Source organism: Danio aesculapii, chromosome 4 (genome assembly GCF_903798145.1).
Source record: "Danio aesculapii chromosome 4, fDanAes4.1, whole genome shotgun sequence".
In the NCBI taxonomy this organism is placed as follows: Eukaryota; Metazoa; Chordata; class Actinopteri; order Cypriniformes; family Danionidae; genus Danio; species Danio aesculapii.
In genome coordinates, this window is record NC_079438.1 from 57,088,671 (window position 1) to 57,113,208 (window position 24,538).

A 24,538-nucleotide genomic window follows, 5' to 3' on the forward strand; every position below is an offset into this window, starting at 1 on the left:
TCAGTTTTCAGTGATTTGACCACGAATAAAACGCATAAAAACCTAAATACCAAGATCTGACACCCCAGACTCAATGGCTCAGTGGTCTAGGTGTTCACCTTTTGTACAGGAGATCCAGGTTCGAGAAAGATCTGGGTTCTAGGCTCACCTTCGTCAGTTTTCAGTGATTTGACCACGAATAAAACGCATAAAAACCCAAATACCAAGAGCTGACATCCCAGACTCAACGGGTCAGCGGTCTGGGTGTTCGCCTTTTGTACAAGAGATCCAGGTTCGAGAAAGATCTGGGTTCTAGGCTCACCTTCGACAGTTTTTTATTGATTTGACCATGAATAAAACGCACAAAAACCCGAATACCAAGAACTGACATCCCAGACTCAATGGCTCAGCGGTCTGGGTGTTTGCCTTTTGTACAGAAGATCCAGGTTCGAGAAAGATCTGGGTTCTAGGCTCACCTTGATCTGTTTTTGTTTGTTTGACCTTCGATAAGTCAAACATACCCAAAGCGGAACATCAGTGTGGAGTCCATGTTGCTCAGTGGTCAGAACAGCCAGTTGTGATCTGGGAATTCTGGGTTCGATTCCCTCTATAGATGAAATTTAAGCAGTTTTCTGGCTTTACCTGCAAGAAAAAAGATAAAATAACCAAAAATCATTGATAAGTATAAGCTGAGCAGTGGCTCAGTGGTCTGTGCATGTCAGGGCATGATCGGGATGTTGCAGGTTTGAGGCCCCGCTTTAGCCGAATTTGAGTTCTTCAATTGGCTTTACCTGCCAGAGAAAAGATAAAATGACCCAAAAATCATTAATAAGTACAACCAGAGCTGTGGCTTGGTGGTCAGTGCACAGCACGCCATGATCCGGAAGTTGCAGGTTTGCGGCCCCTCTTTAGTCGAATTCGAGCAGTTCTTCTGGCTTTATCTGCAAGAAAAAAGATAAAATAACCCAAAATCATTAGTAAGTATGAGCAGAGCTGTGGCTTGTTGGTCAGTACACGTCAGCGCATGATCGGGTAGTTGCAGGCTTGAGGCCCTCTTTAGCCGAATTAGGGCAGTTCAATTGGCTTTACCTGCCAGAGAAAAGATAAAATGACCCAAAACCGTTAATAAGTACAACCAGAGCTGTGGCTTGGTGGTCAGTGCGCAGCAGGCCATGATCCGGAAGTTGCAGGTTTGAGGCCTCTCTTTAGCCGATTTAGAGCAGTTAAACTGGCTTTACCTGCAAGAGAAAAGATAAAATGACCCAAAATCATTAGTAAGTATGAGCAGAGCTGTGGCTTAGTGGGCAGTCCAAAGCAGGCCTTGATCGGGAAGTTGCAGGTTTGAGGCCCCTCTTTAGTCGAAATCGAGCGCTTCAACTGGCTTTACCTGCAAGAGAAAAGGTAAAATGACCCAAAACCATTACTAAGTATAAGCAGATCTGTGGCTTAGTGGTCAGTGCACGTCAGGGCATGATTGGGAAGTTGCAGGTTCGAGGCCCTCTTTAGCCGATTTAGAGCAGTTAAACTGGCTTTACCTGCAAGAGAAAAGATAAAATGACCCAAAATCATTAGTAAGTATGAGCAGAGCTGTGGCTTAGTGGGCAGTCCAAAGCAGGCCTTGATCGGGAAGTTGCAGGTTTGAGGCCCCTCTTTAGTCGAAATCGAGCGCTTCAACTGGCTTTACCTGCAAGAGAAAAGGTAAAATGACCCAAAACCATTACTAAGTATAAGCAGAGCTGTGGCTTAGTGGTCAGTGCACGTCAGGGCATGATTGGGAAGTTGCAGGTTCGAGGCCCTCTTTAGCCGAATAAGGGCGCTTCAACTGGCTTTACCTGCAAGAGAAAAGATAAAATGACCCAAAATCATTAGTAAGTATGAGCAGAGCTGTGGCTTAGTGGGCAGTCCAAAGCAGGCCTTGATCGGGAAGTTGCAGGTTTGAGGCCCCTCTTTAGTCGAAATCGAGCGCATCAACTGGCTTTACCTGCAAGAGAAAAGGTAAAATGACCCAAAATCATTAATAAGTATGAGCAGAGCTGTGGCCTGGTGGTCAGTGCACGTCAGGGCATGATTGGGAAGTTGCAGGTTCGAGGCCCTCTTTAGCCGAATAAGGGCGCTTCAACTGGCTTTACCTGCAAGAGAAAAGATAAAATGACCCAAAATCATCAATAAGTATAAGCAGAGCTGTGGCTTGGTGGTCAGTGCACAGCAGGCCATGATCATGAGGTTGCAGGTCTGGGGCCCCTCTTTGGTCGAATTTGAGTGCTTCAACTGGCTTTACCTGCAAGAAAAAAGATAAGATGACCCAAAGTTATTAATAAGTATGATCTCTCCAGTGGCTCAGTGGTCAGTGCACTGCAGGCCATGATTGGGAAGTTGCAGGTTTGAAGCCCTCTTTAGCCAATTCAAGCAGTTCTTCTGGCTTCACCTGCAAGAGAAAAGATAAAATGACCCAAAATCATTAATAAGTATGAGCAGAGCAGTGGCTTGGTGGTCAGTCCACAGCAGGCCATGATCCGGAAGTTGCAGGTTTGAGGCCCCTATTTAGTCGAAATTGAGCGCTTCAACTAGCTTTACCAGCAAGAGAAAAGATAAAATGACCCAAAATCATTAGTAAGTATGAGCAGAGCTGTGGCTTGTTGGTCAGTACACGTCAGCGCATGATCGGGTAGTTGCAGGCTTGAGGCCCTCTTTAGCCGAATTAGGGCAGTTCAATTGGCTTTACCTGCCAGAGAAAAGATAAAATGACCCAAAACCGTTAATAAGTACAACCAGAGCTGTGGCTTGGTGGTCAGTGCACAGCAGGCCATGATCCGGAAGTTGCAGGTTTGAGGCCTCTCTTTAGCCGATTTAGAGCAGTTAAACTGGCTTTACCTGCAAGAGAAAAGATAAAATGACCCAAAATCATTAGTAAGTATGAGCAGAGCTGTGGCTTAGTGGGCAGTCCAAAGCAGGCCTTGATCGGGAAGTTGCAGGTTTGAGGCCCCTCTTTAGTCGAAATCGAGCGCTTCAACTGGCTTTACCTGCAAGAGAAAAGGTAAAATGACCCAAAACCATTACTAAGTATAAGCAGAGCTGTGGCTTAGTGGTCAGTGCACGTCAGGGCATGATTGGGAAGTTGCAGGTTCGAGGCCCTCTTTAGCCGAATAAGGGCGCTTCAACTGGCTTTACCTGCAAGAGAAAAGATAAAATGACCCAAAATCATTAGTAAGTATGAGCAGAGCTGTGGCTTAGTGGGCAGTCCAAAGCAGGCCTTGATCGGGAAGTTGCAGGTTTGAGGCCCCTCTTTAGTCGAAATCGAGCGCTTCAACTGGCTTTACCTGCAAGAGAAAAGGTAAAATGACCCAAAATCATTAATAAGTATGAGCAGAGCTGTGGCCTGGTGGTCAGTGCACGTCAGGGCATGATTGGGAAGTTGCAGATTCGAGGCCCTCTTTAGCCGAATAAGAGCGCTTCAACTGGCTTTACCTGCAAGAAAAAAGATAAAATGACCCAAAATCATTAATAAGTATGAGCAGAGCTGTGGCTTGGTGGTCAGAGCACGTCAGGGCATGATTGGAAAGCTGCAGGTTCGAGGCCCCCCTTTAGCCAAATAAGAGTGCTTCAACTGGCTTTACCTGCAAGAGAAAAGATAAAATGACCCAAAATCATTAATAAGTATGAGCAGAGTGGTGGCTTGGTGGTCAGTGCACATCAGGGCATGAATGGGAAGTTGTAGGTTCGAGGCCCTCTTTAGCCGAATTCGAGCACTTCAACTGGCTTTACCTGCAAGAGAAAAGATAAAATGACCGGACAGTCTATAGTAAGTAAGAACGTGCCGGTAGCACAGTGGTAGTGCACCAGCTCCCTGATCGGGAGAGCGTGGGCTCAATCCCCACTCCGGCATGGAAAGCATGGTTGCGTGACGGTCAGGTCGCCGTGGGCTGTGACAGGCTGTGCCTCGGCAAGCGGATCAGAACGTGGCGACAGAGACATGAAGGCAGGACACGAAGGGGCGGAGTATGATTCCAGAACGCTCCCCCTGGGGACTTTCGTAACAATAATCAGCAGCGGTTATGCGGAAGGAGACAAAATTTTGGAAAATTACTTGTAAAATATTCCAGACTAAGTGCCCATGGGAGGGGCTTATTCAAATCAACCAATCAGAGGAGAGTATAAGTAAGAGAAGGAGGGGCTAAGTCAAAAGAGCCTATTATAAGGCACTAATTAACTATCTAAGCCAATCAACTAGAGAGGAGGAGGGACTAATTTTTCAAAATTTTTAAAAACTAGAACAGAAAGGGCAGGCTAAACCAGGCAGGGTGGGGAAAAACAAATCCCTGCTAAAAATTAGGGCAGGCTAAACCAGGCAGGGTGGGGGAAAAAAAAAAATCCCACTAAATATTAGGGCAGGCTAAACCAGGCAGGGTGGGGGAAAAAAATCCCGCTAAATATTAGGGCAGGCTAAACCAGGCAGGGTGGGGGGAAAAAAAAAAATCCCGCTAAATATTAGGGCAGGCTAAACCAGGCAGGGTGGGGGAAAAAAACCCCGCTAAACCCCCCCCAACCCCCCCCCCCCCACTAGCCAGCCCCTAAAAAAATAAAAAACCCCGCTAGCCAGCCCCTAAAACCCCCCCCCCTAGCCAGCCCCTAAAAAATAAAAAATAAAAAAAAACCCCGGTAGCCAGCCCCTAAAAAAAAAAAAAAAAAACCCCCCGCTAGCCAGCCCCTAAAAAAAAAAAAAAAAAAAAAAAATCCCTGCTAGCCAGACCCTAAAAAAAAAAAAATAATAATTTTATAAAATGGCCTAAAATAAATAAAACCTAGCCCAGCCTATTCAGCACCAATCTGTGGTTCAGCAGGATCCCATTCCACACTTCTCAGCCACTCGTAGCTTCAGGTCAGGACCTTCAGGATGCTTTGATTCGGATGTTAGCACTGCTGAAATAAGCTTTAACAGATTAGGTGGTTTGGTTTTAGATCAGCAATTGAGAAACACTAGTCATCTAATTTGATGACATTTAATCATAACTCATCCACAAACATTGTAAATGTTTGAAAAACAAAAATCACCCAATCAAAAATACACTTTTCAGAGAGAAGAGGAGTTCAGCTTCAAATCATCAAGAGCACAAAGATCACATTTAACCTTTTATTTTGCACAAACAAATACACGGCAGATTTTTAATACTACACATAGAACACCACTTCAACCACTCCAGGAGCCCTCCAACACTACATATTTTGCATGTCTTAATTGCACCTGATGTCATTCACCTCATTTACAGACTTGGATCTTGAGACATGCAAAATGTGAAGTGCTAGTAAAGGCTTTGTGAAGATGGTTGAAAAGCACAGATTAACCAAAGAATCAGTCGGAGCTGATACCATCAGATGAATACAAGAGCAACAGATTACACTTGCTCAAGTTTAAAGGACAAAGGTGAATCAAGGGCAACTTTTGAAGAACTCCACACCATTGTGTTGCTCTGCTTTCTCCCACAGCTCAGATCCAGAGACCTAATAAAAAAAAAAAAAAGAAACATCACTGTGGTTAAAGTCATTACTATAATACAAGTGAATGTGGCATTCAAACAACAATGCACTTTTAAAGAATCTCAACTACAACTGATCAATGACATTAAAGATCTTTGTACACTACATGTTAAACAAAAGTAGAAGTCATGCTAAACAAACAGCTGAGACTTAGAGGTTAAGCTTATGAGAGTTGACTAAAATAACTTACAATAAACACAGTCTCTCTAATGTTTAGTTATGACTGCATTTGAACTAGTAAGAGAGATTTAAAAGTACTGGTGATTGTTTGCAAGGTTTCTCATGGTGTTGTACTACTAAAAACTATGAGAACTTCCAACTCATTTACCCAGGAGGATAATGAGATAATCATTTAAATGCACTATAAAACTTATACCTTCTTTGTAGCAGTCTTGCACTCAAAATATAGTAATAATACATGGTACATCTTACCTCTCGTCCATACACGGAAGTCGCCTCCTCGCGTGTGGTATTTAAGCCCCTGCAGGTCAGCCGTTAATCAGATTGTCAGCCAATGGCATCGCAGCTTGCAAATTAGCCCCGCCCACTCAAGAAAGCATCGGAAATTTCCACTGTCGTGAGCGAGCGTGACGCGTTGTTGACGGAAACAATAGCATGATACCAATTGGTACACAACCATAAACATTAACCTGCATTTTCAATCATATAAGTGCTTTTTTTCGCTATTATTATACACTAAATATGCCTCAAATGAATGTTCATATATGCACATATGATTTAATGAGAATACAGCCTATTTGTTTAATGATTTAATGTTAAGTTTAATAAAAAATAACCTATAAAAATCTGTTAATTAAAAACGTTTATTAATATTCAAACAAATTTACTGATTTACATTTGCAACTGCAAGAAAGCTGTAATTTTTATGAGTTGCAATTATTTACTCATATCTCTGCCTTGTTTTTAATTAAGCAATTTTAATTTTAATAATATTAATGATTTAGGGTCATTTAAAACACACATCATTGCATGTTAAACATGAAATGTTTGCAGTACATAATCAAATCTGTTTACCATATTAACGTGCATAAGAAAATATAGTATAGTAATATAATTTGATGTAAAAATATAGTACTTTTTAAATCAAACGTTAAGGTAAAACTAGTTTCTTCTACAAGAAATGTCCTCAGCTAAAATTAAAACATAAACCACAAATCATTCAGAAATAATCCTTAAGTACAGTACATTTTTATGTAATTCAGACAAAAAAAAGTCAGAAATGCATAATATAAATGTGTATTTCTTGTAAAATATTAATAGTTTAATAATAATAATAATAATAATAATAATTAATAACTTCACATATTATTTAGTCAGAATTTCACTTTTGTATCTTGCACTTCCAACAGATAGAAATGTAAAATAATCATCTAGCATCGCATTAAACAAATCAATAGCCTTTAGTGGAACCAAAAAACTTTTAAAATGACCACCTGCTGATTTCATTTCATACATTTTAATGTAATAATGATATATTAATACTTATTAATGATATAAATGTAATCTATTTTCCCCTTGGATGTATGAATTTTACCATATTTACCATATTTAATCAGCATAGGATGAAAGAAAACAACATTTAAAACTACAATACCTTCTAAATGTTTAATTCTGATTCACTTCTGAATGAATTACAGCACATCCTCGCCTTAATACCAACAAAATACTTCAAAAACACATTAGGATGTTTGTCATTTGTGACTTTATTATATAAAACAGTACATTGATTAAAAGCATCTATACAGAACCGTATGTGTTGTGTAAGAAATCGATGACGGCAGACGTGCTAGATAAGTTATTAAACACCCTCCTCTCAGGCTGAGAAGTGATTCGCTCCAGCATGTGGATCAGGTGATGGTGGAAGCAGGTAAACGGAGTGCCGTGTTCAGCCGCGATGTCCACCCAATCCCACACACACTGCAGCGGCGTCTCCTCGAAGCCAGAAAACATAGCCGGATTGGACAGCAGACCCCGAGCGGCCATCACTCCTGCGGGAGCTCATAAACATCATACACAAATACACCACAACAGCACCTATAATCGATACTATGCAAAAGTCTTAGGATACTAGTATTTTCATCAAGAAAAGGTTTAAAGTTGGCTATTTCTATATTTTTATAAAGCATGGCAGTTTGAAATATCATTATTTGTGTCGTTAATTTTAATTGTACACTGAGATTATTGTCTGACTACAGCTAGTGCTCTACACTGACAGAGATCTGATCTGATCATCATCCAATCTGTCTGGAATGACATGAAAACCCGAGACAAACTAAATCCAGACCAACCTGTAAAGCTATTTTACTGTTCAAAGTTTGTGTAAAAATGCTGTAATATGAGGATGCTTTCAATAATAATGCATAAATACATTTTATTTATCAATTAACTGTTATTAACTAAATCAAATCAACATTTGATTTGACCACACTTTGCATTTAAAACACTTGCCCATAGCTTTTTAGGATTTAGTTTCTCTCAGTTTGTTCTGTTTCTTCATGTCATTCCAGATATGATCAAAGGATCTAGCATTTCTGATTTTATTACTCTTATTAATAAAACACAAATACCCCAAAATAATCCTTAGACACAGTACTTTTTAATGCAATTCTAAGAATAAAAAACACTATCAATCATAACTGCAATAGTCAATAAGTTATATTTAGCAATTCTGACATGCAACTGTAATTTACCTGTTTGTAATTTTTGTAATTTGCCAATTTCATTGGCAAGTTCATAAGTTCTAGCAATTCTGATCTCCTATATTTTGTCTGTAATTCAGTTTCAGTTAATCTATATTCTGCATTAAAATCAGAGTGAAAATGCACATCCGTTGCATCTAAATGCATCTGTCTGTTTCTGCATGCACTTAATAATAATAATAATAATAATAAATTAGATTTATAATGCAGTCAAACCCTTATTACAGTAGAAAAATCTTTAAGTAGAGTAAGCATAAAAAGTAGTGTCTACTGTAATTAAGGGTTATTTTGAGATATTTGTGCTTTATTTATTTATTTATTTATAATTTTTTAAACAGGAAAAGATTAAAAGGTAATCAGGCCTGACTCAGCATGAATGCTGTTTTTCAGCAGGTTCCTGCTCTGCAGAACAGAGACACATACAGACACATTTGCCATCTCCTCCATCAACACATGAGAACAGTACAAACAATCACCAAACATACAAAATAGAGGGAAGCAGGCTACTAACTCAGTGGCTACAGCGATAGTTGACCATCAGATGATGAGCATGGGATTTTTAAAATAAAATTATTAATGCTGCTGTTGTTTTTAGATGTTGTGAGATCTCATTTTTAGGCTTTTGTGAATACATAAAAGAAAGATCTCTGTCCATAAAAGTTTTTAAAAGCCGGTGATGGCAAACATCCATTTGTTGCAGATCTAGTGGAACGATCAGTCCTTCTGTGAAGTTTTGGTACCAAAGCACAAAGGGCTGGTGAGGTAGCACTATATAAAGTTTGATAGATAGTTTATAAAGTCAGCATTGACAGAACCTGCAAACTTGCAAATTAAATAATTAAAATTGCAGGATAAAAATGTCAGAATCACTAGATGGGACTATTTTCACTATTATTATACACAATAATCATGTTTTTAATAGTAATTATGAGTAATATTTGGCAATTCTGACTTTATAAAGCACAAATCCCCCAAAATAATCCTTAATTACAGTAAACACAGTACTTTTTTAATCTAATACTGAGTAACTGCAATAAAGTATCTAGAAAATCTGACACACATTTGAATTTATTTTAACAGTAGGTCCAAATCATCCCAAAATAATCCTTAAGTACAGTAAGTACAGTATTTGTTATGCAATTCTACATATAAAAATTTAATTCGCTAAATTACCAATATTTACATATTAATTTACATATTAATTACATTATTACATACTTATCATAACTGCAATAAAGTCATTTACTCCTATCTAGCAAGCTTGACATGCATTCATTTTAAACTTAATTTAATAGTCTAAATCCCCCCAAAATAATCCTTAAGTACAGTAAGCAAAGTACAATGTTTATATGCTTTTATAAATATAAATAAGCCATAACTGCAAAATAGTAATCATAACTGCAATAAATTCATTCCTATGTATCAGATTTGACATGCATTTGAATTTAATGTAATAATAAGTCCAAATCATCCCCAAATAATCCTTAAGTACAGTAAGTATAGGTCAGTATTTTTAATTCAATTCTAAATGTAAAAATAGTAATCATAACTGCAATAAAGTCAATTAGTCCCATCTAGCAAATCTGACATGCATTTGAATAGAATTTAAGTCCAAATCCCCCAAAAATAATCTTTAAATGCAGCCTTTTTCATGCAATTCTAAATATAAAAATGAATTTTGCTGAATTGCAAAAGATTAATCATAATTGCAATGAAGTAATTAATCCCCAAAATATTCCTCAAGTACAGCAATGAAGTTAAATCTAGTGTTTTAACATTCTGCACACAAATGAAATAATGAGAAGCAGAAGACCTGATACGCACCGTCCACTCCAGTGAGTTCACAGACAGCCTCTACATCCTGCATGCTCTTGATGTCTCCATTAGCGATGACTGGGATGGAAAGACTGTCTTTGATGGTTTTAATGGCGTCGTAGTGAACAGGCTGGTGTCTCTCGATGGCAGTGCGTCCATGAACGGTGATATAGGAAACTCCCGCGGCCTCCACCTTCTGACAGAGATCCACCGTCTGACGGACGTCTTTATGGATTCTGAAGATAAAAACAAAACAATAGGAGACATGGAGGCAAATTTAATCATTTAATGCTTTCCACAATACACAGTTACAGAGAAGCTTTAGAAAACCATAATGGTTCATTTGGAAAGAGATAAATAGGAAGAGATACATAAAAAGATACCTTTGGAAGAGATACAGAGTTATTCTTCCTTCTCATGAGCGTATTTTAATATCAAGATATGATATTACCTTATTTTAATGGATACAGCATAGTTGGGATTGTCTATTTGGTTTCTGACGTGTCGAACCATGTCTTTCACAAGCTCAGGTTTGTTGATCAGACATGCACCATAGCCTTCAGACATCGCCCACCTGCAAAAAGTCAAGTCATCTTAAATTCTATTTACAATGTGTGTCAAAACAGCTTTGCAGAAATGAAGAAAATACAATAAAACATCTCATACTCTCATCTCAGTTCAATACAGTTAATCTGCATTCATATGAGACTGATAAATGCACAACCGTTGCATCTAAATCCTTGTATAAGATAATGTATGTATATAATATGCATGAATGTATTATTATTATTATCATAAATGTGTAATTTACAATGCACTTTTCTTAAACTCAAAGCACTACAATGTATACAAACAAAATAAGATTAGAACCAAAGCCAAAATGACACACTTGCACAATAAATTATAACTATAACTATTATAAACTGTTACTAATCCATATCTGAATTGTATTTTCTGTGTAATTTATGTACTGTAAATGTTAGCATTACCTTTGTGGACAGCCACAGTTTAAATCCACCCCGTCTGAGAAAGGAGAAACCACACATGCGGCATCTGCCAGCGTCTGTGCATCCTTCGCAGCAAACTGGACAATTAATGGTCGGTCGTCTGAAGAGAAAACAAATGTTAAAATTGATTAAAGAATGGACCTCTAACAAAATTTAAGGGATTGGTCAAATGTTGTTTTATGTAAATAAAATGTTTGGAAATGTTCCTGTCTGACATGACCCTTTGTTAACATGTTTTAAGGGTTAAACAATGCATTTACATTAAAACATTAAATGACATTAACATAAATTAATTCATGTTTTTATACCATTATAAACATAAAAATATAAGCATATATATTATTAATTTGTACGTTTACAAACATATAAACAAAGTATTTATATACGTATGTTGGTTAATATGCATATACAAATACAAATAAACATAAATACATTATTTTTTATCATTTATGTATTAATTATAAACATTTTGTATGACATTATGGTGTGAACATGTATTTATGTTTATACCACCAAATCATCAACAGCACCAGAAGTGTTCTGCAATACATTATGAACACAGTAAGTACATTATATTTACTTTTTGAATGTAAATGTAATGTATATTTACATTGAATGTAATGTATATTTAACAAGTAGTTAATATAAAGTGGGTTAATATTAGTTAATATAAATCTTTTGTGCTGAATGACAATATTATTTCATCAATATTTTGACATTTCATGTTCCCACAAGTTAATGGAAACACAACATATATGAAAACACTTACATTTAATGCGAAATTCAATCTGAACTCACTCTTATTGGTGGTGAACTCACTGTCTCTAGCTTTTGCAGATCGCATGAAATCAGCTGCAATGATCATTGGAGTGAAACACACATCACAGTCATATTTCCTTACCAAAGACCTAAAAGCCAGCCTGAAATAAATAAAATAAAGTATTATATCATCTAATTGCCGATCAGAACTCCAGTATATGTCACAGAAATCAATCAAATCTCCTCTTTCTTACTTTGAATAGCGGACCATTGGTGCACACACTCTGACTGGCTTTCCCCTGTTGAACAAATCCAGAATATTCCCACTTTCCATCATATGGTGTTTATTATGGACTCCCGACGTTAAATCCGCTACTCACAATCCTAAAGTCACTGACAGGTCGGATTACTCAATGTTACCGTCCTTATTAAAATGTACTGCATTTCCATTATAAGCAGGACATGCGTTTTCTCTTTAAAATCGCTGTCTGTGTTGTAAATATTGGACGAAAACGCGCGTGTTTACACCCGGCTTCACATGCGTAGTAGTTTCTCACTTCCGCATTCAGTGGGCGTGTCTAACCTTTGACTGTTTATTTTTTTCGCAAGAAAACTAAATATATTTACTCCAAATAAAAGCACGATGAGTTTATATAACTATTGCAAATAAACGTTATAATAAAATATAACATCTTTGCGAAATTATAATACTAGTTGAGCGGTATAGCTAATTAATATTCATAACCATCGACCAATCGCCGTAGCTTTCCATTCATGTGGAGACGCTGGAATTACACGTCATCGATGAAGTGGCAGTGATGGAGGCTAATACGGAATCAACAGCGAATTCTCTGCTGGAAGATGGTAATATATTGATTTTAACACGCTCTGATCGATTTATTTTTTTGGTTTACATCTTTATATTCTACTGTGTTTAAGTATTGGCTGATTAATCATGTCGATCGACACTTATAGCTGCAGAAAGTAGCACATCAGTCAAGTCCAGCTAATGCGATCTGCTGCTATCTGTATTTAAACCCCCCATCTCTTCCTTTCCAGAGTGTTATTCTGATTTCCTCCAGGAGGATTTCGATGTGAAAACGTACACCGCTCAAGCCATTCATCATGCTGTGATTGCTGAGCAGCTGGCGAGGCTGGCAGAGGGCATCAGTCAGCTGGACAAAGAGCTGCACTGCCAGGTCAGAAGCATGCAGATCAGCTGTCTGGATCATAGACACATCAGGCAAATCCGTTCATGGATGTGTCTCTAAATAAACACAGGAACACTGTTGGTTAAGATGCATAAAAAAACAACAGTTAAAACACACACACACACACACAGCAAGGATAATTTCAGTCCTGTCTAGTATATACACGGTGCATGTATATACAGTGCTCAGCATAACTGGAGTACATCCCATTTTGAAAATGAATATTTTTCTCCATTTCTCAGTGAATATAGGGTAATGTATTTGGTGCATTTAAACAAAACACATTTATTAAACAGATATATTTATTAAAATTATATTTTAGTCACCAAACATGTAGAAATTTAAAGATAATACAATTAAATTCAAGCAAAATATTGCAAAAAAAAATTATAACCTAAAAAATTTCAGCTAAATTTTCTCTTTGCTTCTCTTACTTTTTTAGATAAACTCCAGATTTGGCTGAATATAATATTGTATAGCTTACTATTAAAAGTATGAATTTTAAAGAGAGATTTGCGAGGGGTGTACTTGTATGCTGAGCACTGTATTTTCAGTCATGTGTGTGTGTGTATGTATATATATATGTGTATATATATATATATATATATATATATATATATATATATATATATATATATATATATATATATATATATATACATATACATATACATACATACATACAATGCTCAGCATGAAAGAGTGCATCCCCTTTTGAATATGAATATTTTAAAATGATAATCAGCGAATATCCAATTTTCTTTGGAGAATTGAAACCATACTGTTTAATTAAACAATATCCTTTAAATATATGTTTATTTAAAATACGAGTTTGGTCATCAAATATCTTTATGAATACAAATATAATACTTTTAAATTCAAACAGATTATTAAAAAAATACATACTTCAATATTTAAACTTTTTTTTATTTTTTTCTCCTGTTTATTACAATAATCTAATGTATATGCACAAATAGATTATTGTATTATTGCAAATGCAATTCAAAGCAGAGCGCTGTACTCATTTATCCTCAGCACTGAATACTATAATCAACATGTAGAAACACATTTTGTCAAGAGTGGGTATTGTCAGTGGTGTAGTCCTTGCTGTACGCACGTATACTCAGTATGCTTACTTTTTTCCATGAGCTGTTTGGGTATTACCACTTCTGAGGATCAATAATTGCGTATACTCACTTATTTTTCTGATTAAACTTCCCTAATTTTAGTGTATTTTTAAAATTCTTACTTAAAAAATGTATTTGTGGGTAAATGTATATACATTTTTCTTTGTTTACCCCAAAATGATCTGTTCCTGATCCGCCCTAAAATGAAAATCCTAAAATCGCCCCTGTACAACAGTATTTCACACTTGTCTTAATCGTGCCCACTGCTACAGGGAACGACACTATATATAACACTAAAACGATGAGCCAAAGACTACTCATAAATCGCGTAACAATATGCAATTTAAAAGGGTAACTACTTGTATATAATGGTGACAACAGAAGACAGACTCCTAATAGTTTGGTTTAAAACAAGCATGCACGAATGTGACAATCAAAAATAATGGATGACTGATGTTTAAAGGAACCTATTACATGTAAAGTAATAAGCCAGTAAAGAAAGTAAGTAAAAAAAAGCTGTCTTTTTATGTATGCACAGGCCCTATTGAGTTAACTTAAATAAAAGTTAACTAAATTGTTGTAACTATCTTGATGGATTCTTTTTTTCAATATTAAAATGATTATATAAGCCACATACAGTAAACATACAGCCAATTGCCAAGGCTAGCTTATATATATATATATATATATATATATATATATATATATATATATATATATATATATATATATATATATATATATATATATATATATAGCTTATGAATCAAAGAAACATTGACTTTCGTCGTTTCTTTGCCTACTTTCATTTCAAATTTGGGTCGGCTGTAATAGTACACCACCCTTTTTTTAGGACTACACCACTGGGTATTGTTGAATAGTTTTAGGACAATTTTTATGAAAGGTGATGATCCACTTTAAATATTGACTCCTGTATAGTTATTATTTTGCTTGCTTCCTTGTTCTGTGTTTATCAGTGTTTTGCTTTTGAACACAGGTAGTAGCCAGACATGAGGATCTACTGGCTCAGGCCACAGGGATCGAGTCTCTAGAAGGTAATGTTTTATTTCCTCATTCATATTTCTATATTAATATATTTAACATCATTATTCTTATACCTTGAAACTAAACCCTAAACCTTAATGTTTTTAATAGTTTGGATTAGTTATTATTTCATTTTTTTGTTTTCATTTTTAATTTTACCTCAAAGTTTTAAAAATAAAGTGTTTATTTTATTATCATAATTACATACATTATTATGATGCTGTATGCATTTATTAATACAAAAGTAATTTTATTGTCAGATTATTTTAAAAAATGGTTGGTCTTTTCATACAATAAAAAAAACAGTAGTTAATGTTATATAATTTGTTGCAAAGTCATTAGTTACAAACACAAAAAATAATAACTTATTACTTATTACTTATTAATACTTATTACTACAGTATATAACCAGAACATACTACATAGACCAGTCCCTCCAGGATTACGGTGGTCCTTGTGATCAACAACACAAGATTTTCAACAAATAATGTCATATATATTAGTGATATTAAACATACATGCAGTTTGGCTGCAGTCCACCAGAGGGAACTATCGTAACATTTTAAATTCAGAAGTGTGAACTGTATATTTACTCTCTCTGAGAATCATGATCATCTTTGTATTACAGGTGTATTACAAATGATGCAGACCAGAATCTCAGCTCTCCAGAGCGCTGTGGACAGGTGAATGACTCTAGTATAAGCATTAATATTATCCATTGTTGCATGATTAATAATAACATTATGCATCTGCAGTTTATGCACTGAAAAAGTAAAACTACTGTGTCTTTCATTCAAAGCATATTTTTATATTAGATACAGAAAAAAAATTATGCCTTAATTTTTTATTCAATTTTCCTTAAAGCAATAAACAAACCTCTTAGGACAAACAGTTTTTTCTCAAAGGCGTATTTTTACTTTAAAGCATATATTAGTTATTATTATAGTTTAGTCCATAGTGCAACTTTAATTGTTATTTGATTTTAAGTTGAACCAAAGTAATCAATTTAATTTATGGTCAACAATGGCAATATTAAGCTTTTAAATGAATGTATTTTTGTCCTTGGGCAGAATTCTGATAAATATTACATTATATTTCAGTTTTATCCAAGTCAAAATTATGATTTGAGGAAATTTATACATTTAGCTGTAACAAATTACAATATACTTTTAAGTTGACCCAAACCCAAAACTATACTTTGTTGTAAGGGTAAAAAAAAGATAGTTCTTCCATAATAAAAGTCTAGGCTATACCAAAGAAAAATATTAGTGTCTATCTAGTAGACAATATTTTTACTTTGAGTGACACATTAAATATTTTTGATTTAGATTCCAAATTTTTACAAATATTTTATTATAGTAAAAATATAATTTATTTTAAAAATGTAATAAATGTATTAATATTTAAAAAAATTAAGTTGGTTCAAAGTGTCATTTTCATACATTCAACCGAATTTAATTTCTCTTTCCTTTCTCAGGATACGGACCAAAATTGTTGACCCTTACAATAAGATAGTGGCACGGACAGCTCAGCTCGCCCGCTTACAGGTGTTTGTGTTTTATTATTCTTGCATTTGCTTCTGTCTTCTCATATCTCTCTTATCCCGAGGGACTGGCTTTCTGCTGAAATATTATTATTTCTTCATTGTCCTGCTTTACAAACACTGTGCTTTTGCTCAGAGGCTTGATTTCCATGTTTATTGATTCAGTGTCTGAGATGCAGCCCTGCCTTCAGTCAAGACAGATTCTGAAATACAGCCAAGCTGAACAAAAAAAGATGCACAAAATCATTCTGGGAGAATAACTGTTTTTATATATATATATATATATTGGGCGGCACGGTGGCTCAGTGGTTAGCACTGTCACCTTATAGCAAGAAGGTCACTGGTTCAAGTCTCGGCGGGGCCAGTTGTCATTTCTGTGTGGAGTTTGCATGTTCTCCCCATATTGGTGTGGTTTCCTCCAGGTGCTCCTGTTTCCCCCACAGTCCAAACACATGCGCTATAGGGGAATTGAATAAATTGACTATAATGTACGAGTGTGTGAAAATAAGGTTGTATGGGTGTTTCCCAGTACTGGTTGCAGCTGGAAGTGCATCCGCTGCGTAAAACATATTCTGGATAAGTTGGCTATTCAGTTGTTTTTTTTAAGCTTGCATATCTGAACGTGATGCACTAAACAAACAAAATAAACCAGTAAGAATGACTAATGATGAAGGAGGTGGAGCCTGAGAGCCACACCTACTTATGCAAATGAATCAATAAGAGTGAAGAGTTTTTCTAGGGAAGTTTCTTTATTTTAAACTTTATCACACCAGATATTTAATTTTACATGACATATATAGCGGTTATGGGAGGTTTTTGCATGACTATCATTCTATTGACTTAGTACCTTTATTAATCAGGGGTGGCCACAGTGGAATGAGCCCCAACTTATCCACCATAAGCTTTAAACATCGGATGCCTTTCCAGCTGCAACCCAACACTGGGAAACACCCATACACTAACATTCACACACATACACTATGGCCAATTTCATTTATTCAATTCACCTATAACGCATGTGTTTGGGTTGTGGGAAAAATCGGAGCACTCAGAAGAAATCCACGTCAACACGGGGAGAACATGCAAACTCCTCACTGAAATGCCAACATCTGGTACTCGAACCAGCGACCTTCTTGCAGTGAGGCCACAGTGCTACCCACTGAGCCACCGTGCCGCACATGAATATCATTATTTCTTTGATTTTTGTGAAATTTTACTATTTTTTAACAATGAAATGAAACGACGTTACACCGAAGCCTGATGAAAGTGCTTATATAATGGACTCCCTGTGAAGCCACGTCAGTGTGGGTTTATTGTTCTCACTCAATATCTTTCCACTATAAATACAATATGGATCTAGCTCTTTTGGCAACTTGCCTTACTGACTGTAGTATTTTATTATTGTATTTCACAGATAGGGTGGGACTTGGTTCATGTTGTCTTTTTCTGTCTTGGTCTGTCCTGTCCTTGCCTTTAGCCACAATTTATTTTTATTCCTCGTAAGAATAAGAGCAGACCTGACGACGGGGACACAGCTGACGTTTGTTCCTGTTTTCCTTTTTGTAATTTTTCTGTCACAATATCTGACGCTCTGTCACCCCGGGACAAAGCTATCAGTTCCAGACACACACAAAATCAGATGCACGTACCTTTGGGACAGTTCGGCTGCACCTATTCACTGAAAAACGCCAAAAAGGCTGACCTCTCAGAGTCCTTGGTCCTGCTGCTGTTTGTCTGCCCACAGGCGTGATCTCATACTACACTGAACACGTGGCTTAGTTGTGTGTGTTTTACCACAGATACACTATCTTGTAAGAGTTGCTTAATTCTTCTTTTAAATAATGGATGCTTTTTTCACATTTCTGGCTTTCTCAGTAGCAGAAGTCGTCATATTTGGGTAAACTTAGAGCAAAGTGAATGAGAGAGTACAACAAATAATCTTTTTACAATCCTATTTGCTGAAATAATGAAAGAAAAACTCCACGATGGTGTTATCAAGACCTTCAGAAATAGTGTGAGACTGATAACAGCAGCCAGAAGAGAGAATAATGCCAGATTTACTGTCCTGCACCCATAGACTGTGCATTAGAAACACCTCACATAAGCGGTAATTTGTTTTCATGCAAAGATGATATAATACATACAGAAATGCATATTATTGTTCACAAGTTTTAAAATATCTAATATTAAAAACCTTCAAGGATTTAAGATGCTGATGACCGTTAAATACGTCATAACGGTCTTGTAAAAAGGGTCCGTATCTGCTCGCTTTTAGGGTGTGAACTGAATGTTTATTCATGCCTGTTTATAATATTTGTTATAGGATACATTTTTAAACACATTTTTAAGCCTAATAGTTTTAATAACTAATTTATTTTGTCTTGATGACAGTACATCATTTTTCACTAGTTATTTTTCCAAGATACTAGTATTCTGCTTAACCTCTTAAGGCCCAAGGTGTTTTTTTACATGCAATTTTATTTCTCTTTAATAAATATAATAAAATGAGGCGATGCAGTGACAAGCGGTGGCGCAGTAGGTAGTGCTGTCGCCTCACAGCAATAAGGTCGCTGGTTCAAGCCTCGGCTGGGTCAGTTGGCGTTTCTGTGTGGAGTTTGCATGTTCTCCCTGCGTTTGCGTGGGTTTCCTTCAGGTGCTCCGGTTTCCCCCACAGTCCAAAGACATGCGGTACTGGTGAATTGGGTAGGCTAAATTGTCCGTAGTGTATGTGTGTGTGAATAAGTGTGTATGTGTTTCCCAGTGATGGGTTGCAGCTGGAAGGGCATCCGCTGCATAAAACAAATGCTGGATAAGTTGGGGGTTCATTCCACTGTGGCGACCCCAGATTAATAAAGGGACTAAGCCGAAAAGAAAATGAATTAAATATAATAAAATATTAAGTATACAATATTAAGTAAGAATAAAAATCTAAGTATCATCTTTTGATATGATGTACTTTTAGAGAAAAATGATGTCCATATGAGTGGTCCAAATTTACATAAAACACTTTTTCCTGAATTTTTTTAATGCATAAATAACATCAATTTTTTTTAACTTGCTTTGACTATCAGAGAGTAAAAATAATTGTATTTTTCCCATTTTGGACAGTTAAAAATAGTGTTAGGGACATTTCATATGCTGCAAAACAGTTGCAGGATGACACTTATATAAAATCTAAAACATTCAAAGTATTTTAAATAACCACTTCAGAGCTAAAATGTGCTGTCCACATATGTGGACACTCAAGCCCTAGGTTAAAGTGACATTTAAAGTCTTAAAAGTAGGTTAATTAGGAAAGGTATCAGATAATAATGTTTTCTTTTTGGTAGCCAATTTGAAAAAGAAGGGCTAATAATATTTTCCTTAATATTTTCCCGTGCGTTTTTTTAATTAAATTAATTCAACTGCATTTTTTATACTTAAAAAAAATAATATAAGAATATATATTAACCTTCAAAATATATATATATCTTCAAATCCAAAAAATCAGTTGATTAAAAACTCATGAATTTACATCTGAAATCATTAACCACTGCCGCTGTCCTTCAAACCTCTACATCAGGGGCGTCAAACTCAGTTCCTTGACAGCCGGAGCTCTTCAGAGGTTAGTTCCAGCCTTGTTTCAACACACCCGTCTGTAGGTATCAAACAAGCCTAAAGCACTCAATTAGTTTGATCAGGTGTAATGCCTTTAATTAGTGTTGAAACTAATCCGTGCAGAGCTATGGTTCTTCAGGAACTGAGTTTGACACCTGTGCTCTACATTGTATCCATTTATCTGCGAAAGATAAATCACTGGCTAATCACTTTGTATAATTACTGGCTTTTATATATTATTTAATAATTATTGGTCAGAATAAGCCTATTTTTAGCATAAATATTTCTGTTATACAGGATGATGTAACTATTTATTCCATCTTATAAAAATAGGTCATTATTTTTAATGCAAAAGTTATTATACTGTAACTTCTGAAAATGTATTAGATTTAGTAAAATTTGGATGAAATATACACCAATATCCTTCTCATCTTTGACTATTTAATATAATGATTTTACATGAACACTATTATGGTCAGAGATTTTAGTCACTAATACCAAGTTTTATTGTGGGCACAGTCTATGTAAACTATGGTTACCACCACAGTGCATAGAGTATTTCTCTTTATCATAATGTGGTGTCTATTATCATCACCTTATTGTTAATACTTCTTTATTGACCAGTAGAAACCAGCATCAGAATAAGCCTATTTTATTTGAACATAAACATTTCTGTTACACAGATTGATGTAACATTATTTATTCCATTTTATTTAAAAAAAGTCATTTTATTAATACAAAAAGTTATTATACGGTCACTTGTGAAAATTTATTTAATTTCTTTTAATTTTGAATTTAGGACACCACAATATTTCTCATGTTTGACCATTATATTATCATAGTTTTTGGTCGCTAATACCACGTTTTATTGTGTGCACAGTCTATGTAAACTATAATGCATGTTAGATGGAGTATTTAACTTTATTATAATGTGGTCTCTATTATCTTTACCCTAACATTTCCTTATGGACCTGTAGTAACCAGCACAAGTCATTACGTTATTTGATGAACACAGGAATGAAGTCTAATATTTATTCTGTCTGACAGGTGGCGTGTGACCTGTTGAGAAGGATTATTCGCATCCTATACCTGAGCAAAAGACTGCAGGGACAGCTGCAAGGGGGCAGCAGAGAAATCACTAAAGCTGCCCAGAGCCTCAATGAACTGGGTGAGTGACCCATCACGATGTGCATCTACACAACCCTTATGTCCTCCAAAACATTCGCTCATAATGGAGTGGTCTACACGAGTACCTCTGTTGTATTTATTGCAACATTAGTACTCTATGCTTGACAGTAGACCTACTTGTACTGTTTGTTCTTGGCTATGTTGTCCTCTCCTGCTGCCATGGTTTTAGTGGGGTTATTTTTCACGTTATCTTCTTGTTTCTTACAAGTATTCAGCTTAAAGTGTCATTTAAAAGCTTCACTAGATTAATTAGGTAAGTCTTTGTATAATAATCTGTGAGGGGTGTCCAAACTCGGTCCTGGAGTACCGGTGTCCTGGAGAGTTTAGCTCCAACCATAATCAAACACACCTGAACCAGCTAATCAAGCTCTTACTAGATATACTTGTAACCTCCTGGCAGGTGTGTTAAAGCAAATTGAAGCTAAACTCAGCAGGACACCGGTCCTCCAGACACCCCTGACATAAGCTATAGGTGAATTGGGTGAACTAAACTGGCCGTAGTGTGTGTGTGAATGAGAGTGTATGGGTATTTCCCAATACTCAGTTGGAAGGGCATACGCTGCATAAAATATATGCCGGAATAGTTCATTTCGATGTGGCGACCCCCGATAAATAAGAAACTAAGCCGAAGGAAAATAAATGAATGAGTTGAGTTTATATTAAGTATAGATTTTTCAGTAGGAATTGTGGTTTCCTCATTCATGCCTTGGTAGTTGAAGTATTCTGCAATATTTTATTCAGTTTTGTTCGGATCTCGTAAATGGCATCAGTAAACTTCTACTGTTTTTAGGTCAGTCCTGTTCTTGTGGCCTAAATGTTTTGCTGAGTGTGCAAACGCAGGTGTGAGGACTGTCTGGAACTGTTTCTGGGATTGTCTGACCCACTTTGGAGATATTTTAGGTTACACTTCATCAAAACCGTCTTGATTATCAGCTGACCTGAATAACATTTACAGGTCACTTTAGTGCCAGTAGTGACCGGAGTGCATTATAATAATCTCACGAAGCTTAAAGTCAACATGAAATGAAAATTGACCTCATTTACTTTCTTAATGTCGTCTTGTCACCCCTCAACCTCTGTTCTGTCACATAGATCCAATAATGATCCAATCAGTTCCTCTTGCTTTCCATTTTGAATCCTGTTTCCATTTTTTTTCCATGTGGCATTTCTAGTAAAACAGGATTTTCATTCTCTGAATACAGTTGAAACACTGTTTCATGTTGACTTTAAGATTGTTCAGCTGATTGTCTCTGTAATTTCAGAGCGCTCTCATGGTGTTATCTGGAATTCATGTAATTGTGGACATTATCTGAAATGTAAAACTTGTTTAAGGTCCTGCGTTTAATGGCTGTAATATATTCATAATAACTCCTACGCTATTGAACTTTTGTTTGTACATTTGCCTAGATGTCATATGGACAGATAAATGGCACGATGCAAATTCAGTGTGTTCTTATTGCAAGTTTTATATGGTACAGTAAACACGTCTTCATTATTGAGTCCCAGAACCTGTGGCAACGATTCCAGGGAAGATCAGCGGGTACTTTTTCCTGAATTATATTTGCATTTTTGTTTTCAAGTAAAGCTAAATCAATGCAGAGAAACAGTAGTTTCCCATTGTGCATTCAGTACGCATGCAAATTTTTTGCATTCACCATAATTTCATGCTGTGGACAGAAACACAAAGTATTTCCATCTCTTTTTTTCTCTCTTACACACATAAGTGTTTCCAAAACAGTGAACAGCTCACCTAGACTGCATTTTAAGTCATGGTACGTTCACTTCTGATGTGAGAGTATCCAAATTTAGAGTAATATCTGCATGAATTTTCACAGAAATCACAGAATGCACTGTGAGAAGCTCTGTGAAGAAATTAGCTACCATTTTATGAACAAATGTATTTCAGCTCTTTTGTGTGCATTACATGAGGTGCTTTATTTGCCAGTTAAGAGATCTCAGCCAATGTTGGCAGTGTAGCTTCTGGAAGAATGGTAGCCTTATATTGTATGTGACACAATATGTTTCAGTAATATGTTTTCTCTATTCATTGAATTATTTATCATGTCAGAGTGTGGGTCATATTTGGATTCGTCTCACCCAGCTAATGGATTACAGAGACATCTTTGCATTAGCATCACCATCCAAGATGAGACAATTAGACTGCCCTAACAGTACCTGTCCTTTTTGTTCACCGGGATGCTCGGCTTTTATGCCATCCCTCCTCCCCCTCAAGGTATAACATGAACAGCCAGAGTCTGATTTTATATCATTATCTGTATGTGCAGCTCTCTGGCATCCAGCATAAAAAGCCGTCTAACAAATCTCCCATTAGGCAGCTTGTTTAAAAACATACTGTCTTACACGATAGAAAAGCTTTTTGCCTGTTGCTTTTGACAATGTTTTATGGTACATGTTAGATCACAGTCTCTTTTTTTCCCCTCAAATACAGCAGGATGCAGCCCTGAAACCGCAGAAGCAATTAAACTGCTTGCTTTTTTTGAAGTCTGTCGCTGTCTGATGTCTTTTAAATGCTGTTACAAGATACCCAATGAGATGCAGTTGGACACTGATTGGGTCGAGCTTGAGAGTTCGTAAAACTGCTGATAGCATCATGTCATTGGATTGTAAACAAGACGATCAGTAAATTATAATGGAGCCTTAAAGGTTTAATTGACAAAACGCTTTCCTGTTTACCACTGTCGGAGATGTTAGCCTTTGACATCAGTGTGTTTCAGAGAAGGGATGGACAGAATAAACGGTACCATGCACAAATAGATATACAGTTGAAGACGAAATGATCAACCCTTATGCGAAATTTTAATTATTTTAAAAATACTTCCAGGGCGGCATGGTGGCTCAGTGGTTAGCACTGTCGCCTCACAGCAAGAAGGTCGCTTGTTTAAATCCCGGGTGGGCCAGTTGGCATATCGTGTGGAGTTTGCATGATCTCCCAGTGTTGGCGTGGGTTTCCTCCAGGTGCTCCGGTTTCCCCCACAGTCGAAACTCATGCGCTATA

The 24,538-nt window shown here is 36.3% G+C and overlaps 2 protein-coding genes across 2 annotated transcripts in view; one reads left to right on the forward strand and one right to left on the reverse strand.

Moving 5' to 3' along the window:
- Positions 1-12,360, reverse strand: part of LOC130223397 (B-cell receptor-associated protein 29-like) — a 32,692-nt gene extending 20,332 nt beyond the window's left edge. Inside the window, 5 exon segments of the mRNA XM_056456209.1 lie at positions 10,052-10,282; positions 10,498-10,620; positions 11,036-11,153; positions 11,852-11,973; positions 12,067-12,360. Of these exon segments, the coding sequence (XP_056312184.1) occupies positions 10,052-10,282; positions 10,498-10,620; positions 11,036-11,153; positions 11,852-11,973; positions 12,067-12,149 (677 nt within the window). The 5' untranslated portion in view covers positions 12,150-12,360.
- A 260-nt stretch (positions 12,361-12,620) lies between these two features.
- cog5 (component of oligomeric golgi complex 5) overlaps positions 12,621-24,538 on the forward strand; it is a 103,833-nt gene continuing 91,915 nt past the window's right edge. Inside the window, exons 1-6 of the mRNA XM_056456210.1 lie at positions 12,621-12,676; positions 12,872-13,011; positions 15,148-15,205; positions 15,823-15,877; positions 16,672-16,741; positions 21,382-21,502. Of these exons, the coding sequence (XP_056312185.1) occupies positions 12,631-12,676; positions 12,872-13,011; positions 15,148-15,205; positions 15,823-15,877; positions 16,672-16,741; positions 21,382-21,502 (490 nt within the window). The 5' untranslated portion in view covers positions 12,621-12,630. The remainder of the gene's footprint in view (positions 12,677-12,871; positions 13,012-15,147; positions 15,206-15,822; positions 15,878-16,671; positions 16,742-21,381; positions 21,503-24,538) is intronic.